The sequence below is a fragment of the Haliotis rubra genome, unplaced genomic scaffold (assembly GCF_003918875.1).
Source record: "Haliotis rubra isolate DU_JTF1 unplaced genomic scaffold, ASM391887v1 Scf852, whole genome shotgun sequence".
Taxonomy (NCBI): domain Eukaryota; kingdom Metazoa; phylum Mollusca; class Gastropoda; order Lepetellida; family Haliotidae; genus Haliotis; species Haliotis rubra.
The window spans coordinates 306,250-325,862 of NW_025767582.1; the positions used below are offsets into that span (position 1 = coordinate 306,250).

The following is a 19,613-nucleotide window of genomic DNA, read 5'->3' on the forward strand; positions in this document are numbered from 1 at the left end:
GTGACGAGTGAACGCTCTATCATTCAGGCTACCCCACCGTCCCGGTTCTCCGGAAACACACTGTTTCTGTTCGAACTGTGATGAGTGAGTGAATGTCACTTTACGCCGCACTCAGCAACATTCCAGTTGCCGGTTGCACATTCATATGACCGAGGCTGTATCGCCCAAACCTAGGCTGAAAATATAAACGCCGTTCACTCTTAATGAGAAAAATCACAAATCCTGACTATCCGATTGACATCTGTCGCCTCTTTAGTCAAGTAGGGCGGTGAGGTCTTTTTCTCACCATCCGCTCCTTACGGATCCTAATGGTGAGGCCGGGTGAAGCAACAGCGTTCCCATAAGCCCACGCATCTGACAATTTGCCAGCCCAGCAGTCCTGAGTAAGTCAGTCACACGAATTGTTTCTACCACAGCTCTAAACACAAGGTTATTATCTGAAGGACATGAGGGGAGATAACTCTCAAATACAAACTGCCCGGACGCATATGCGTTCACATGACGCCCCCGGGCAGTTCATCTGACACCACAGATTCATACCAGGATTCGAACGCCACTGTCCGGTGGGAATATAGCACATTGTTTTCACCGGAAATCCGGTTTTCGGAAAAGAGCTGTTCATGATATAAAAGTTGGTTTTCAGATAGAGCCGGGCTCCATCCGGGTACTCACAGAAACACATGCAATAGTGGTCCGGGCAACTTCCGGCCCGACAATGTCGACTGCACCAGCCGTACATGCCTTTCACAGATTGTTGGGGCTTAGCTGGCCCACATATTATATTTCTGAACCTCTCGTTACACGGTTGTAGTGTTGTGTTCTGTGTTGGAGAAACTGCTGTTGATGTCGCCGCAAAGTAATCTGGTATTGCAGTTGTCGTCATTGCTGTTAGCGTCGTCGACGTTGTGACCTGGGTAGATGTAGTCGTTGGTTGTATTGTTGTAGTTGGTGTGGTTGTCGTTGTAGTAGATGAGGACGTGGTAGGTGTTGTCGTGGTCATCGCGGTTGTTGATGTTGTAGTCGTAGAGGACGGCCGTCCGTGGGGTTGGACGTAGGTGTGATGCAGACCAGCCCGGGGGTAGGTGTACACAATGCCAGATTTGATGTTGCTGGTCACTCTGGTGTCGTGGCTGCTGTCAATGAGACCGCTGGAAGTGTGGCCGTTGTCCTGACCGTTGTCCGTGCTGGCCGAATGACCAAGGATCCGGATATCTGCGCAGTTAATGAACTCTTCTTGTTGCCCACAGCCAAGGCACTCCTTACATCCGTTGTGATCCCGTCCCATCCTGTACCCTGTAACAGGCGGAAGTGAGGTAGTTTTTAGTTAACAATCCAGTGAGTGAGATCATGAGCATCAATCTATGCAATTGGGAAACAATGACTGTATCAACTATGCTAGCGACTCATCAACATTTCAGCTATACGACAGCGGTCTGTTAAATAATCGAGTCTGGACCAGATAATCTAGTGATCAACATCATGAGCATCGTTCTAAGCTATTGGGAAACAATAACTGTATCAACTACGCTAGCTACTCTGACCACCCGATAATAAACGGTCTTCAGCGGCTTCTTGCAAGCATGTGTGTGTGTGTGTGTGTGTGTGTGTGTGTGTGTGTTGGGGTTGGGGTAGCCTAGTGGTTAAAGCGTTGGCTCGTCACGCCGAAGACCCGGGTTCGAATCCCCACATGGGTACAATGTGTGAAGCCCATTTCTGGTGTCCCCCACCGTGATGTTGCTGGAATATTGCTAAGAGGGGCGTAAAACCAAACTCAGTCAGTCTTGCAAGCATGGAATGCTATTGTTTTACGCTGGTTGGTTGGTTTTGGTTGTTTAACGCTGCACTCACCGATATTCCAGCTACATGGCAGCGGTCTGTAAATAATTGAGTTTGGACAGCACAATCCAGTGATCAACATCACGAGCATTGTTCTAAGCCATTGGGATACGATGACACGTGTAAATCAAGCTAGCGAGCCTGACCACCCGATCCCGTTATAAATAGTCATCGGCAGCCCCTTCCAACCATGCGTTGCTGAAGACAAATGAATTGGTTTACGAGTGAGAGGGATAAAAAAACATATTTCATCACCGCCTTCATGTCTTAAAGGACTTTGCCCATGTCCAGCAATCATGGGTACGTTTTGTGTATGTCCAGCAATCATGTGTATGTTTTGTGTCTCTCCAGCAATCATGTGTATGTTTTGTGTCTGTCCAGCAATCATGTGTATGTTTTGTGTATGTCCAGCAATCATGTGTATGTTTTGTGTCTGTCCAGCAATCACGTGTATGTTTTGTGTGTGTCCAGCAATCATGTGTATGTTTTGTGTGTGTCTAGCAATCATGGGTATGTTTTGTGTCTGTCCAGCAATCATGGGTATGTTTTGTGTCTGTCCAGCAATCATGTGTATGTTTTGTGTCTGTCCAGCAATCATGGGTATGTTTTGTGTATGTCCAGCAATCATGGGTATGTTTTGTGTGTGTCTAGCAATCATGGGTATGTTTTGTGCGTGTCCAGCAATCATGTGTATGTTTTGTGTATGTCCAGCAATCATGGGTATGTTTTGTGCGTGTCTAGCAATCATGGGTATGTTTTGTGTCTGTCCAGCAATCATGTGTATGTTTTGTGTCTGTCCAGCAATCATGTGTATGTTTTGTGTATGTCCAGCAATCATGTGTATGTTTTGTGCGTGTCCAGCAATCATGGGTATGTTTTGTGTGTGTCCAGCAATCATGTGTATGTTTTGTGTGTGTCCAGCAATCATGGGTATGTTTTGTGTATGTCCAGCAATCATGGGTATGTTTTGTGTGTGTCCAGCAATCATGTGTATGTTTTGTGTGTGTCTAGCAATCATGGGTATGTTTTGTGTGTGTCTAGCAATCATGTGTATGTTTTGTGTGTGTCTAGCAATCATGGGTATGTTTTGTGCGTGTCCAGCAATCATGTGTATGTTTTGTGTGTGTCCAGCAATCATGTGTATGTTTTGTGCGTGTCCAGCAATCATTATGTTTATGTTTTGTTATGTCCAGCAATCATGGGCATGTTTTGTGTATGTCCAGCAATCATGGGTATGTTTTGGTGTGTGTCTAGCAATCATGGGTCTGTTTTGTGCGTGTCCAGCAATCATGTGTATGTTTTGTGTGTGTCTAGCAATCATGGGTATGTTTTGTGCGTGTCCAGCATTCATGGGTATGTTTTGTGCATGTCCAGCAATCATGTGTATGTTTTGTGCGTGTCCAGCAATCATGGGTATGTTTTGTGCGTGTCCAGCAATCATGTCTATGTTTTGTGTATGTCCAGCAATCATGTGTATGTTTTGTGTGTGTCTAGCAATCATGGGTATGTTTTGTGTATGTCCAGCAATCATGTGTATGTTTTGTGTGTCCAGCAATCATGTGTATGTTTTGTGTATGTCCAGCAATCATGTGTATGTTTTGTGTGTCTAGCAATCATGGGTATGTTTTGTGTATGTCCAGCAATCATGGGTATGTTTTGTGTATGTCCAGCAATCATGTCTATGTTTTGTGTATGTCCAGCAATCATGGGTATGTTTTGTGCATGTCCAGCAATCATGTGTATGTTTTGTGTGTCTAGCAATCATGGGTATGTTTTGTGTATGTCCAGCAATCATGGGTATGTTTTGTGCGTGTCCAGCAATCATGTGTATGTTTTGTGTGTGTCTAGCAATCATGGGTATGTTTTGTGTCTGTCCAGCAATAATGTGTATGTTTTGTGTATGTCCAGCAATCATGTGTATGTTTTGTGCGTGTCCAGCAATCATGTGTATGTTTTGTGTGTGTCCAGCAATCATGTGTATGTTTTGTGCGTGTCCAGCAATCATGTGTATGTTTTGTGCGTGTCCAGCAATCATGTGTATGTTTTGTGCGTGTCCAGCAATCATGGGTATGTTTTGTGCGTGTCCAGCAATCATGGGTATGTTTTGTGCATGTCCAGCAATCATGTGTATGTTTTGTGCGTGTCCAGCAATCATGGGTATGTTTTGTGCGTGTCCAGCAATCATGTCTATGTTTTGTGTATGTCCAGCAATCGTGTGTATGTTTTGTGTGTGTCTAGCAATCATGGGTATGTTTTGTGTATGTCCAGCAATCATGTGTATGTTTTGTGTGTCTAGCAATAATGGGTATGTTTTGTGTCTGTCCAGCAATCATGGGTATGTTTTGTGTATGTCCAGCAATCATGTCTATGTTTTGTGTATGTCCAGCAATCATGTGTATGTTTTGTGTATGTCCAGCAATCATGTGTATGTTTTGTGTGTGTCCAGCAATCATGGGTATGTTTTGTGTCTGTCCAGCAATCATGTGTATGTTTTGTGCGTGTCCAGCAATCATGTGTATGTTTTGTGTGTGTCTAGCAATCATGGGTATGTTTTGTGCGTGTCCAGCAATCATGTGTATGTTTTGTGCGTGTCCAGCAATCATGTGTATGTTTTGTGCGTGTCCAGCAATCATGTGTATGTTTTGTGCGTGTCCAGCAATCATGTGTATGTTTTGTGTATGTCCAGCAATCATGTGTATGTTTTGTGTATGTCCAGCAATCATGTGTATGTTTTGTGCGTGTCCAGCAATCATGTGTATGTTTTGTGCGTGTCCAGCAATCATGTGTATGTTTTGTGTATGTCCAGCAATCATGTGTATGTTTGTGCGTGTCCAGCAATCGTGTATGTCCAGCAATCATGTTTGTGTATGTCCAGCAATCATGTGTATGTTTTGTGCGTGTCCAGCAATCATGTGTATGTTTTGTGCGTGTCCAGCAATCATGTGTATGTTTTGTGTATGTCCAGCAATCATGTGTATGTTTTGTGTGTGTCCAGCAATCATGTGTATGTTTTGTGCGTGTCCAGCAATCATGGGTATGTTTTGTGCGTGTCCAGCAATCATGTGTATGTTTTGTGTATGTCCAGCAATCATGGGTATGTTTTGTGTATGTCCAGCAATCATGGGTATGTTTTGTGTCTGTCCAGCAATCATGTGTATGTTTTGTGTCTGTCCAGCAATCATGTGTATGTTTTGTGTGTGTCCAGCAATCATGTGTATGTTTTGTGCGTGTCCAGCAATCATGTGTATGTTTTGTGCGTGTCCAGCAATCATGTGTATGTTTTGTGTCTGTCCAGCAATCATGTCTATGTTTTGTGTCTGTCCAGCAATCATGGGTATGTTTTGTGCGTGTCCCGTGTATCCATAACACTGCCCCGCTGCGTAATTGTGACCTATGCCATTGCAACTTAAATAAAGAAAGGAGGGAGTAAATAAAAACAAGAAGCTCATGACAGGAGGCCGCTGGTTGACTGGTGGAGGCGTTTCGCTTCAAGTACACGCCATTAAAATATAACATATGTGGAGGCAATAATTGCATACGTTGCAAAACGGAAACTGTTGCTACTGGCGCGACCCCTCACTGGAACCATTATTTACTTGATTCGTTCGTTAGAAATAACCTCTTCGCCCGAAAGCAACCGTATGTATTCACGGCTTTCAGGAATGTGAAGTAAAGACATTTAGTCCCCTATTTGTTTGCCGGTTTGCTGCTAAACGCCACACTCAGCATGATCCAACTATATGGCGGCGGTCGGCGAACGCCTTAAGCACGAGGCTACCCCGCCGCCCAATTAATCTTATCAAATTCAGACAAAAGTATTTGACCTCTCTGTGGGAAGACCAGAGAAACAGTTTAGTGGGGGAAATGTCTAAAAATGTTTCGGAAGGCATGTGTTTTGTGGTTCTTTTCCATTGTTAAATCCATTGTTTAAGCCGAATTTTCCAGTACAATCAAACGTCGCTGTGTCTATTATGTTGAAGACACCGTCATGTAAGTAAATGCTTCGACATATCCGGGGTTCGATACAACCGCAAAGGGTTGCAATATAAGGAATAAGCATGAACATAGAGATTTTTTCTGGGTTACATCTTCTTTATATTCTTGAGTACAACGTTTCAGGGCTTGTTTTGGCCCCATCATCAGGTAAAACTGAAAATCTCTATGTTCATCAAATAGCATCTTCTAAAATGCCAATTAAGCATCTAAGGAATAAGCAGTGATCCTTTTTTTCATTCGAAACATCCGCACGTTCGACACATCGCAGTTATGACAGACTGACTAACTGAGGAAGCTTTTACGCCGTTTTTAGCAATATTCCAGCAATATCACGGCGGGGGACACCAGAAATGGGCTTCACACATTGTACCCATGTAGAGAATCGAACACGGGCCTTTGGCGTGAGAAGTGAACGCTTTAACCACTAGCTACCCACCGCCTCTGTTATGACAGACTCTGTTGATGGGTATAGTTACGGGAACAGGAGTTTATGTCAAGGAGGGACCGTCAGAAGGAACAAAACAATCTTTTATTGTTCGGGACATGCAGCACGCCCGGCAAACAGCTATTTTGTAGTCAAGCCTCAGGCATTTTTTTTCAATATTATATTTCAGAATATATTTTCAGAATATCAGCAAGTCTGTTACTCATTTTACAGAAATTGAAGTTTTAAATTCTGAATGGTTTTGTTTTGTTGTTTAAAGCCGCAATATTCCAGCAATATGGCGGCGGTTTGTAAATAATCCAGTCTGGACCAGACAATCCAGTGATCAACAGCTTGAGCACCCATCTACGCAATTGGGATACGATGACATGTGTCAACCAAGTCAGCGAGTCTGACCACCCGATCCCGTTGGTCGCCTCTTACGACGTCGACAAACATGGGCTGCTGAAGATCAATTCTAAGCCGTATCTTCAAGGGTAAATATTTAATGGTAAGTCACTTACCGGTATGGTACTTCCACTGCAACACACAGATGTCGCAACTCAGTCCTTTGGGCATGCGCAGATGCATGTCATAATACTCCCTTCCGCTTCCGGTGTAATAGCGAGTAGAATTAGTTTCCTCAATAACTAATGGTGGGTGCGTTTTGAAGCACGTCTCAAGACTTGGACCAACGGGACCATCTTGACGTGGACAGAGTCTGAACTCAAAGTAGCCGAGTAGATTCTGCCTAGTGTACACAGTCACATTCAGCTTTTGTCCCAACTGGATTGTTTTGATCGGAGCTTGTTTGGAGTAGATTCCAGGATATTCGTTTTGTTTGATGACGTCATTGTATGCGTCACCACACGCTCCGCACCGACCTCCTGCGTTTTGCCATTGTTCCTACAAGATATGTCACAATATAATTAAAATACACCTGAAGAATGGGTTTCATATTTTAGAAAACTGCTAAATCCTGCGTTATTACGAGAAGAAACAGAATTTGATCATACAGTTAGACGGTTTATACAAAGCCATTCATGTGACACTTGTACTTCTGCTCCCTGGACGAATGATCTGCTCAGTTAAAATATCACTGAAGAAGAAATAAAGGAAGAAATTAAAAATCTTAAGAAAAGAAAGTCCCCTGGAGAAGACGGCACACCTAAAGAATGTTACAAGATTTCATCAGAAACCCTTATTCCATTTTTAATCCTACTTCTTAATAAAATATATTCCTTGAATCATAGAATCAGGCTATTATTCTTCCCGTATATAAGACTTGATCAAGAAGTAACCCATCAAAATACAGAAGCATTTCACTACTGGACAGTATTGGGGAACTGTTCACAGATATATTAGAACGGCGTTTAAGGAAATGGATAGATTTTTATAAAATACTACCAGATGCTCCAAGCTGGATTCGGATTGAATTATGCTTCAGTTGATCGTAATTCTAATTTGCATGCTTTATGTACCAAATATATGTCTAAACCGACTGTGTTTTTGTAGATTTTTAAAAAGCATTTGATTATGTAGACAGGGAAAAGTTATTGCGTAATGGTTACCATGGTAAATATGTTCCGGGTTTTGGAAAATATGTATACCTCTGTTAAAGCTTCAGTTAAGATTGGAACTTGCCAAACACAGTCATTTTCTACCTCCAGTGGTATTCGTCAAGGTTGTATCCTCAGCCCCATTCTTTTCATTTTCTTTATAAATGAATTAGTACACCATTTGTATGAAAAATGTGCCCATGGTATATTTGTATCCCAGGATATGATAACTGCTTCTATGATGTTGTTCTATTCTCTCATACTGGTCTAAATTTGCAAAGGCAATTAAATATCCTGCATTCATTTTGTTTAAAATGGAGACTCCAATTAAATTTGGACAGACTAATATAGTCGTATTTAGAAATGGGGTAATAGTTGCAAAAAATGAACAATGAACATTTGGTAGTGTAATATTAAAAACTGTATCGTGTTATAAATATTTAGGCATCATTTTCTCATCCAGGCTGATTTGCTCAACAGCGTGCAGTACTCATACATTGCAGGCTTCTAAAGCCGTTTTCCCTGTATCCAGACTGTTTTATAAAAACAAGTTATTGTCTTTTTCGACAGCATGTAATATCTTCGATGGTAAAATTGCACCTATTTTGTCATGAATATCATGATTGTATTGAAAAGGTGCAAACATCTTATTTCAAACGTATTGTGTGTGTTGGGAAACTTGCATCGAATAAGGCAATTTTAGGTGAAATTGGCCGTACCAATATGTTTGTTTTACGTAGGCACAGAGCTGTTAAATAATGGATTAAATTAGTCAGAATGGGTGTAAACCGATATCCACATTAATGTTAAATTTTTTTGAAATAACTGGATGATAGAGGTAAAATGAACTGGGTTTCAGATATCCGTCTTTTACTATTTACCTGTGGGTATTTAAGCAAACATTAGTGAATATTTATATTTAAGCAAACATTAGTGAATATTTATGCCAACAATTGGCATGGCAATGTACAAGCTTCACATTTTCTGAGTAATTATATTCATATAAACTTCGGATTTTACCCTAAAGCGTATATTACATACTTGTTTCATGACTAGACGTTACTGAAGTTATTTTGTAAATTCCTAATTTCTCAACATAATTTGAATGTGAATGCAACCAGACGAAACAAGGATCTGAAACACAGCACGCTTTGTGTAATCATTGTAACGGCGGACAAGTTCAGGATGAATTTCATAGTTTACTACAATTTCCAGAATATAATAATTTGATAATAAAATACTTACCATTGTTCAATGGTACATATGTAAATCCCCAATGATAAATTTGTTAAATTCACAATATGGATGCATCGTCAAAGCAATAGCCATATTTCTAAAGTGTGTATTTTTCCAAGAAAGTTTGCAACTGTTTAAATTTATTTTTTCTCTCTTCATACCAAGTGACAACATGGACCAGTAGGCCAATATTACTGAATAAGGTTTGTCTGTCTGTCTGTCTGTCTGTCTGTCTGAAATTGCATACGAATTCTTTAGTTGTTTATGTTTCTCTTCTTTTTTTTCGTTTTATTGTGGGGTTGGGGTGGTGGTTTGGTGGGTAAGAAAGAAATTCTCAAATTATTTATTTCCGACTGCAGCTCCAATCTCTCTAATCCTAACCTGGACCAGACAATCCAGTGATTGATATTACGCATTTTCTTCAACACAGTCTGGATAGATTGACAAACATAGACAATACAAGCCTTACCATCCTACCAAACCTACCATAAATCTTTGTAAACGAGGTGAATGTCATATGGGAATGTCACTTGGTATGTAAATATTCAAGTCTGGCCCCCGTCGGTATTCCATTACATGCAATAACCCGGTTACGACCTTCTTTCTTACCGGCTCGGGGACCAACTGACCAGGATCCCCACGAGATAATGTTTGGTGTTTGGATGCATAGATTTGCACGTCATTGCATAATTTGAACGTTGCAAACTGCGTTAATGTTTGAATTATTTTAATAATTTCTTTTCTTTCAATTATTTTATGGTCTGCGTATGTGCGTGCATGCGTATGAGGAAAGCATTCACTGCTTTACACAAACTTTTAATAATTAAGATTGAGTCCTGTGTCGAAATTTGCGATAATTTGTTTGCAAGTGTTACATAACAAAATGCAAGAGACTGTTTATTCAAGGATTCCTTATACAGGTGCATTTATCAAACACCACAACATATTATGGCAGCCCCAACAATCAAACTGTCAGCATATGCAGTACGCATAATACCACAGGCAGTATTTACATTTTATATAAGCAAATAACTTTGCTTGAAATAGGCACCACATACAACACCCTATACAGGCTGATATTTCACTGGTCTAACTATGTTACATCCTGGTATGTTGGATATCTGATTATGTTCATGTATTTGTATATGTCATTATGTAATGACCGCCGTTTATGACGGAAGACCTTGGTTTCATGAAAAATAAAATAAATTTTAAAAAACAATAAAACAAAAAAACAACTTTGCTTGAAATTGTTCCGCATACGCTGAATTTGGATGCTCTATCTTTCTACCTTTTATCATACATTTTCACCATTTAGTTACAACTAGAATGTCAACTTGATTGATTATGCAAACAGGGTGGTGGGTTTCGATGTGTGGAGTCAATTTCTGGCGTTCCCCACCGTGTTACTACTGGAGCATTGGTACAGGTGGCGTAAGACTAAATTCACTCAGTCATTATGCCAGCTATATGACCGCCGCCTGAAATTAATCGCGTTAATCAGGCAATCTAGTGATAAGAGTATGAATAACAAGGCATGCCTTCGGCGTACGATAACAAACAATCACCCTTGTCTGACCAACCTGTCCGATATTTGGCATCGTTACTGTAGGCTTAGAACAGGTAACCACTTTCCCTTAGAGAGCTGCAAGAACAGTCACCAGACCACGACCGTATCAGACACATGTGGAACGAGCTGCAGATTCTCACGACGCCTTATCCTTCCAGCAACTCTATAGGAACTTGGCAATGCTCTCACTGAGGAGTGGAAGAATCGTCCTTTGATCGTCCACACGACGCCTTATGCTTCAAGTAAACTCTATAGGAGCTTGGCAATGCTCTCACTAAACTCTATTGGAACGCCTTATGCTTCAAGTAAACTCTATAGGAACTTGGAAATGCTCTCACTGAGGAGTGGAAGAATCATCATTTGATCGTCCACACGACGCCTTATCCTTTCAGCAAGTCTATAGGAACTTGGTAATGCTTTTATTGAGGAGTGGAAGAATCGTGGGGGCAAGGCTATGATCGCATCACGTGAATCACAAACGCCCAAGTGAGAACCCGATCTCCCGGCTGACTGCAGATTCTACCATGCCGCAGGTGTTAAGTTGCTAGCCCTCTCAGATACCATGCCGCGGTTTCACACTAGTGTCTAACTCAGACACAGTGCACCAGACCAGTCCTTGTCTTATCCCCTTAATGTCGAGGTTCAGGCAGGGCAACATCAAGCGTCATATTTTAACGTACTTTGTGAGTAAGTGAGTTCAGTTTTACGCTGCCTTTTAGCAATTTTCAAGTTATATCACGGCGGGGGACACCAGAAATGGGCTTCACACATTGTACACATGTGGGGAATCGAACCCGGGTCTTCGGCGTGACGAGCGAACGCTTTAACAACTAGGCTACCCAACCGCCCTGGGATAAAATGAGAAATTCAGGAATGTTGTTTAAACCAAACGATTCAATAACACGACTAGTGAAATCCAATAACAAAGTTGCGAATCTAGACGCCATGGGCCCCTGGAAAGACTTATGCTGTAAGCTTACTTGATTGTCTAACGTTCCCTAATTTTCCACACCTGTCAAAATGAACAATCACTTGGCCAAAAATAGGAGCCACGCGTCTTGACATTAATATCTTTGGTCATGAACTATTAGTCACAACATATATTATTCAGTTCCAGGATTTAGAGCATTATCGAGTTCTTTATAGAAGCCCCCGGCAAAAGGAGGTGAGGTGAGGTGAAATGGGGTTTAACGTCGTGCTTGAAAATATTTCGCTCATATGACGACGTGCATGCGTGTGTATGTGTATGTGCGGCTGCTTGTACTAGCCCCGACTTAAGCTGGTTTTATAGTGCAAGCCCACAGAGATACCATGCCGCAGTGAAGCATGAATACCCCACTCAGACACATTATACTGAGTCCGAGCCAACCAGTCCCTGTTGTACCCATTAATGCCGAACGCCAGGCAGGGACCAACAAGTACCATATTTTAACGTCTTTTGGTATGACGCGGTGGAGGATCGAACCCGCGACCTTCCGCTCTCCGGGCGGACGCTCTAACCACTACACCACGGAGGCGGTCCCGGCAAAAGGAGACATTCTTTGATCTCGAATCTGTTCAATACGTCGCACAACAACTCATACCTACAAGCAAGCCTCCGTAAGTTTATTAATAGTTATTTTAACCCGCAAACACCCCACCCTTGCCGCAAGAATAAATTTGGAGATGTAGATTAAGATTACGAGAACACCAGAAATGGGCTTCACACATTGCCCCCATTTGGGGAATGGAACCGGGTCTTCGGCGTGACGAGGGAACGCTTTAACCACTAGGCCACCCAACCGCCCCAGATGTAAGGCCAGTATTGCAACGTACCGGGTATATTGCTTTTGGCAATACTGCAGCAATATCACGGCTGGGATCACCAGAAATGGGCTTCCCACATTGTACCCATTATGGGAGCACATGAATAATCTCAATGAGTATTCCAAATTAAATGGTGTTGTACGTGACGTCACCAGCCTCTTGAATGAGTGAGTGACTGAGTTTAGTTTAACTCCGCACTCAGCAATATTCCAGCCATATGGCGGCGGTCTGTAAATAATCGAGTCTGGACCAGAGAATCCAGTGATCAACAGCATGAGCATCGATCTGCGCAATTGGGAACCGATGACATGTGTCAACCAAGTCAGCGAGCCTGACCACCCGATCCGGTTAGTCGCCTCTTACGACAAGCATAGTCGCCTTTTGTGGCAAGCATGGGTTGCTGAATACCTATTCTACCTCGGATCTTCACGGGTCGGCACTTGAGTGAAGCAGGTCACGATCAGCTGTTATTTATTTGTTTGTTTATTTGTTGTTTAACACTGCACAGAATATTCCAACTCGTGACATCACGAGCATCGATCTACGCAGTTGGGAAACAATGACATGCATTAAAGAAAAAGCCAGACCATCCGATCCCGTTATTTGCACGATCGACACGCATGGATCCATAATTTGGATCTTCACGGATGTCATGATCAGCTGAGATGATGAACAGGAATTTTGTGTTTTGGACCTTGAGTTGCCGGGTTAGGCACCTGTTTCAGCTTAGCAACGTCTATAAAACGTTGTATTTTGGGGCCAAATGAATATATCCTATTGCCCTGCAACATGTATGATGCTTGTTGTCATCTCAAACAGGAATCTGTCATTCAGATGATGCAATGTTTTCAAATTTAATGTCATAAAATATTGTTAGCAGCAACGGCGCAGTATGACAAATAGCTGTCACTCACCACTGGAAATCTCTAAAATATTTTGATGCAAATATCAGAAAGAAATTCTTCTAATACCTTACGGGTAATGTATAATGGGTAATAGCGAATATGACAGTGAGAAGAACGTTATTTTGTTTAAAACGAGAAGACTTCTGAAATATTTTTAAAGTATGGGCTCTGGTACCCAAGGCGGAGGCCTCTTAAACATATTTTTTTAAATACTTACTTCAAGAAACAATAAAAGAAATTAAGTTGTCTTTAATTCCGAGCTGGTGCTAACATAACCTCTTCGGGAGATTTATCCACCAAGGATAATGTTGAGCTGTCGATTTGAAATGGATGAGCTAAACTGATTTAACTTCGCCTTGAGTGAGTGAGTATGGTTTTACGCCGCATTTAGGAATATTCCAGCAATATCACCACGAGGGACACCAGAAATGGGCTTCATACCTTCGCTTTGAACAATCTAGTTGTCTTTCAGGGCGGAAGCTTAAGTTTGTTTACGCGGTGGTTTTAACATCATTACGTTAACATCAAGGCGGGTGAAACTTAGAATTAATTTCATACTTTGTACCCGCTTAGGAAACGGAACCTGGGTTCTGGAAATACTAGCAAATGCTTTAATGATATCCACCAAACCATCCCTTCTTTAATATTTACTAAGGACTTAAGGTGGCGGGGTAGGCTAGTGGCTAAAGCGCTCGCTTGTCACGCCGAAGACCCGGTTCGATTCCAAAAGTGAGTACAATGTGTGAAGCCAATTTCTGGTGTGTCGCCGTGCTATTGCTGAAATACTGCCAGCAGTGGAGTAAAACTAACCTCACTGACTCTCCTTTCTCATTCTGAAGTGTCTTAACTCAAAAGCTGTAAAACATTATAAAAAATATGAATTTAATTAAAAAGATACTTACATAAAAGCCACCACAATTCAACAGCTCATCGAGATAGTTCATTGGCACGCTGACATCGCCCAGTCTCCACAAACTCGATCTCATTGTGGGCTCTATGAGACGAGCTCTGCCATTGGCTAGTTCCCACAGGCACGTGAAGCACGTGAATATCGAGAAGAGAAAGAGTTGCACATATGCAGTGTCAGGCGTCATTTCCTCCGTGTGATTGTGATTGTAACAGTTGAGAAGACAACGCTACAATAGCTTGTCTCAGCTAGCCCTCGAGTTGACACTTTGTATTTGTGTGGAATCAAGTCTCGTCCTTTAAAGTAAATATCCACTAGGTAATATTATTTAAAAGAAAAACAGAATGTCCTTTCTTTTGGCAATTATAACAGTATTTTGAAATATGCTTCCGTCGTGTTTGGATTTGAACGAACGATCCCGGTGGTACTTTGTAAAAATCCACAAATGAAATTTAAAATCCTTTCAATATCAGTACACACATATTCGATGAAATGTATCCTGTTTAACAGACACAATTCAACTGTGTCACGATGGGAATATATTCAGAACAATGTCCTCCAGTGTTCCTTCGGTGTCGTGTAAGAGTTTCCCGGAATTATAATGGGTGTTCATATTTATATAAGACACACTGACATTCTAAAATGGTTACGTTACGATAAACAGGGCTTATGATTGACGTTGTGAGGAGAAACGTGACGTCATCACGTGGGAAGATTCCGTGTTTCACTTCCGGGTTATTACTGAAAGTTCATGGCGTTCAATATCCTCCTCCGATGGTACAAGAAATTAGCTGAATTTTTGCCAGTAGTGATCTGTAAAATAAGGAATAAGTTATATTATATAAATGATTCTTAAAACTTCAATTATTTAAAATAAATCAAGATTCCTGATAAGTTTTCCACAAAAAAATACATGTAACTTTGTCATTTTGGACTAAAGCGATACGCTGGTTTTAAGACAAACAGAAAATTAAGAATTGTGCTTTCGTGGAGCAATGATCGTGATAAATGAGAGTCATGAAACGTGATGAATGCCTTAAAAAATACCTTTCCAAAACCTTATTACTCTTTGTTTAAGCCTGACAAGCGTGTTTAAAGAAGTAGTTAAATCTGCCCGACTGTTATAATTAGCCAGACATGATCACTGCAAGTCATTGTGCAATACACACCGCAAATTGTCAATCATGTGTCAAGGCTGTCTGGGTCATGTGACGTAGTCTAAAAATTGGATAGCACGCACAGGATTAATTTTATGTAAATGTGTAAAGCATAATTACGATCTTACTGTCGTCATGATCATCAAAATCATCATCATCATAAATAACAATAGCCAAAACATGATATTCTTACAGCCACCATGAGTCTGTAAGAACTCGAGTCTAGACCTATCGCGGGCCGGTGGTGGTAGCCTAGTGGTTATAGCGTTCGCTCGTCACGCCGAAGACCCGGGTTCGATATCCCCACATGGGTACAATGTGTGAAGCCCACTTCATGTGTCCCCCGTGGTGGTATTGCTGGAATATTGCTAAAAGCGGCGTAAAACCATACTCACTCACTCACTCATCCACTAAACCAATCGCTAAGTATGACCAGTCGTTCCGTTCAGTTTTCTCTTGTGACAAGCATGGGTTTCTGGAAACATTTTTGTCACCAGGAATCCATTCAGGTTCAAAGCAAATAAAAGCTTAATTTTTCAAGTGAATGAATGAACAATTAATTATTAATAGACACCGCAGTAAAGCAGTTTGTTTTGTTTGTCATTTAACGCCGCACTCAGCAAATATTCAAACAGTATGGCGGCGGTTTTTGAATAATCAAGTCTAGACCAGACAATTCAGTGATCAACAGCATGATAATCAATCTACGCAACTGGGATACGATGACATGTGTCAACCAAGTCAGCGAGCCTGACCACCCGACCCCGTTAGTCGCCTCATACGAGAAGCATGGGTTGCTGAAGATCAATTCTAACCCGGATCTTCATGGGTACAGTAAGCAGAATCCCGGAGAAGATTGGTCTTACGCAAGCCATGATTGTCTCCTGAGGAAAGAGTGAGTGAATATAGTTTTAAGCCGCTTTTAGCAATATTCCAGCAATATTAAGGCGGGGGACACCAGAAATGAACTTCATACATTGCACCTATGTGGGGAACGCTTTGACCACTACTCTACCCCACCGCCCCTCTGGGACAGTCAATGCATGTTATTGTATTCCCATTGCGTAGAGTGGTGCTCATAGCGTCAGTCACTGGATTATCTGGTCCAGATACGATCATTCACAGACCGTTGTCAGAGGGCTGGAACGCTGCTGAGTGTAGCGTTACACATCTAACAAACAGTCAGTGAGTTTTACGCCGCACTCAACGATATTCCAGCTATATGGCGGCGGTCTGTAAATAATCGAGTCTGGGCCAGAGAATCCTGTGATCAACAGCATGAGCATCGATCTATGCAATTGGGATACGATGACATGTGTCAACCAAGTCAGCGAGCCTGACCACCCGATCCCGTTAGTCGCCTCTTACAAGCATGGGTTACTGAAGATCAATTCTATCCCGGATCTTCACGGGTACAAACAAAGAATATCACGGTAATGCTTAAACCTGTTTACAGAAACTCCACTTAAGGTAAACATATCCTGTCTTGGTTGTTCAAACATAATATGCTACACTTCCTGATGAATGAACAGCTCTACGATACTGAACAATATTTGAGTGAGTTTGATTTTACGTCGCTTTTAGCAATATTCCAGTAATATCATGGTGGGGGACACCAGAAATGGGTCCACACAATGTACCCATGTGGGGAATCGAACCCGGGTCTTCGGCGTGACAAGCGACCGCCTTAACCACTAGGCTACCCCTCCGCTCCGATGAGCGACACGGGTGTTGACACAAACACGTTGACACAAACACGTCTGGCGGTAAGAACACAACAAACACCTAATTCATTTCAACGTCTTGACTCGGGTAGATGGTACACCTATCTCGACGCTTGGACACCATTAAAATGTACCCACATCTCGACATACTGACACGGGTAGATGGTACCCCAATTTCGACGCTGGACACCGATAAAATGTACCCATATCTCGACATATTGACACGAGTAGATGGTACACCTATCTCGACGCTTTGACACCATTAAAATGTACCAACATCTCGACATACTGACACGGGTAGATGGTACCCCAATTTCGACGCTTGGACACCGTTAATAATGTACTCATATCTCGACATACTGACACGAGTAGATGGCACACCTATCTCGACGCTTGGACACCGTTTAAAATGTATCCATAACTCGACTTACTGACACTGTACACCCATCTCACATTTAGACAAAATAGATAATGTGAAAATCTCAAAGCCAAAGAAGGGAAAATACCCTTACCTCAACGCACTGTAGGGGAGAAGAGTTTTCTCCCCTAGTTAGCAGGATCTGCTGATATTCCAATTTCAGATTTGGTATGTATATAAACCTTGGCTCAGTCAGCACCGCTTTCGTGATCGCGTTTCACAAAACAGTTAACATCTTCGACATTAAACCAAAATAATTTGTATGCCATGGTGGAACTGAAGTTGCGCAAAAGGTACCGGGATCAAAATCGATCACACGTGTTCAAAGCTAACGTCAGTAAAATAAACTCTACTACAACTCACCTTAGCAGAAACCCTGAACCAACAAAAGCTGAACATCGTCTGACGCTTTGAGTGATCGCGGTGGGGTCTTAAAACATCACGCTTATTACTGGCAACATAAATTAATATGCTTGTTGCTTCTTTACCCAGCGTGCGTACGTGATTCGCAATTTAGATTTTACCCGAGGCGCTGTGTACGTTTCGTTTAATCCATGTATAAGTATATTATGGCTGGCGTGTTTGAGCTTGGGAGGCCCCGAGGAACCGTTGGAGACAGTGTGAGACGGAGGGCTGACAACTCTCCATGCGTTTGATGGCGACATATATTAGTCTTTGATGGATGTCCCTCGAGAATATTCCCATCCACGTCAAGCCTTGCGATTGAAGGTGAGTGCGATGTGGCTATGCTTGAAACACTTAATAAAATCTCATCACTCAGATTTGAGGGGTCTTCAGGCGTTCATAGTCAAACCTATAATGGCGGCTATTTGTGGAGTTTTATTAGCCTTGAGTTAATGAGGACGTTCTGGCAACGAAGCTTTCGTGGGTAGTAATATAATGATTGTCTTAAGTGCGAAACAGTTATTGCTAGAAAGAATGCGTTTGATGGCAGTTGCTTCGAATGTGTTAAAGGCACTATTTCACACCACACTTCTCTAAAAATAAATAATACATTTCTTTCAATAATACTAACTATCAGTCCTAAGGGAGGCTGCCATATAATTTATTCCAAAAATGATTACAATATTGAATTAAAAAGTTCGAATGAAATAATGCAACGTTGCATTAAATCGACTCTCGCGCCGAACATTATTTCAAGTGAACCCCATAGAGTTATGTCTCCTTAGGAGACAGAACTCAGTCGCTGAAGCAGACGCTAATGCCTAGCGCAAAGCTATACGCGCAACTTGTGATTGAAACCAGTTCGGCAAACACCGACAACACCACGTGCGACAGTTTTCGATGTACAGAACATGAGTGAATGAATTTAGTCATATTCCAGCTATATGGCGGCGGTCTGTAAATAATCGAGTCTGGACCAGACAATCCAGTGATAAACATCATGAGCATCAATCTGCGCAATTGGGAACCGATGACATGTGTCAACCAAGCCAGCGAGCCTGACCACCCGATCCCGGGTGTACAGAACAATTGTTTACATTCTAATATATGCTTCTGTTTGGAAGCTGTTCGCCTCGACGTTTCAATCATCGTTTTCAGGCAAGTCGTAAGGGATAATAAGTCATATATTGCATCAATAGGAAGCTAAAGGGACTGCATATGTCCCAATATATATAATATAGGCCAAAATATTGTCGAAAATGTGTGAAATTATGCCTTTGAGTTTCTTAGGTGGGGGGGTTGGGGGTGTGGTGTTGTTTGTTGTTTTGGGGAGTATGTTTATGGGGGGATGTTTCAAGCTACTGTTAGCAATATTCCAGCTATATTATGTTGTAATGTCTGGATCAAAATGCCAGTGATTGATATAATGAACACGTAGAACGTCGTCCACATACAAGCGTTAGAGTACGTGTAGACGCGAAACCAGCGTAGTTGGAGAGGTATATGTTAGTGTTACACACCTAATAGGTAGATACGTCAACGAAAATGTAAGGGCAGTGAGTGAGTGAGTTTAGTTTTACGCTGCTTGTAGCAATACTCCAGCAATATCACAACGGGGGATACCAGAAATTGGCCTCACACATTGTACCCAGGTGGGGAATCGCACCCCT

The 19,613-nt window shown here is 41.9% G+C and overlaps 1 protein-coding gene across 1 annotated transcript; it reads right to left on the reverse strand.

Moving 5' to 3' along the window:
- Nucleotides 1–256: 256 nt before the first annotated feature.
- On the reverse strand, nucleotides 257–14,655 carry LOC124262752. Its single transcript, XM_046697300.1, has 4 exons — nucleotides 14,235–14,655; nucleotides 6,781–7,162; nucleotides 590–1,293; nucleotides 257–379 (listed from the first exon to the last, which is right to left on the reverse strand). Exons 1-4 carry the CDS (start codon nucleotides 14,424–14,426, stop codon nucleotides 257–259), a joined length of 1,401 nt encoding a protein of 466 aa, XP_046553256.1. The 5' UTR covers nucleotides 14,427–14,655.
- Nucleotides 14,656–19,613: the final 4,958 nt, after the last annotated feature.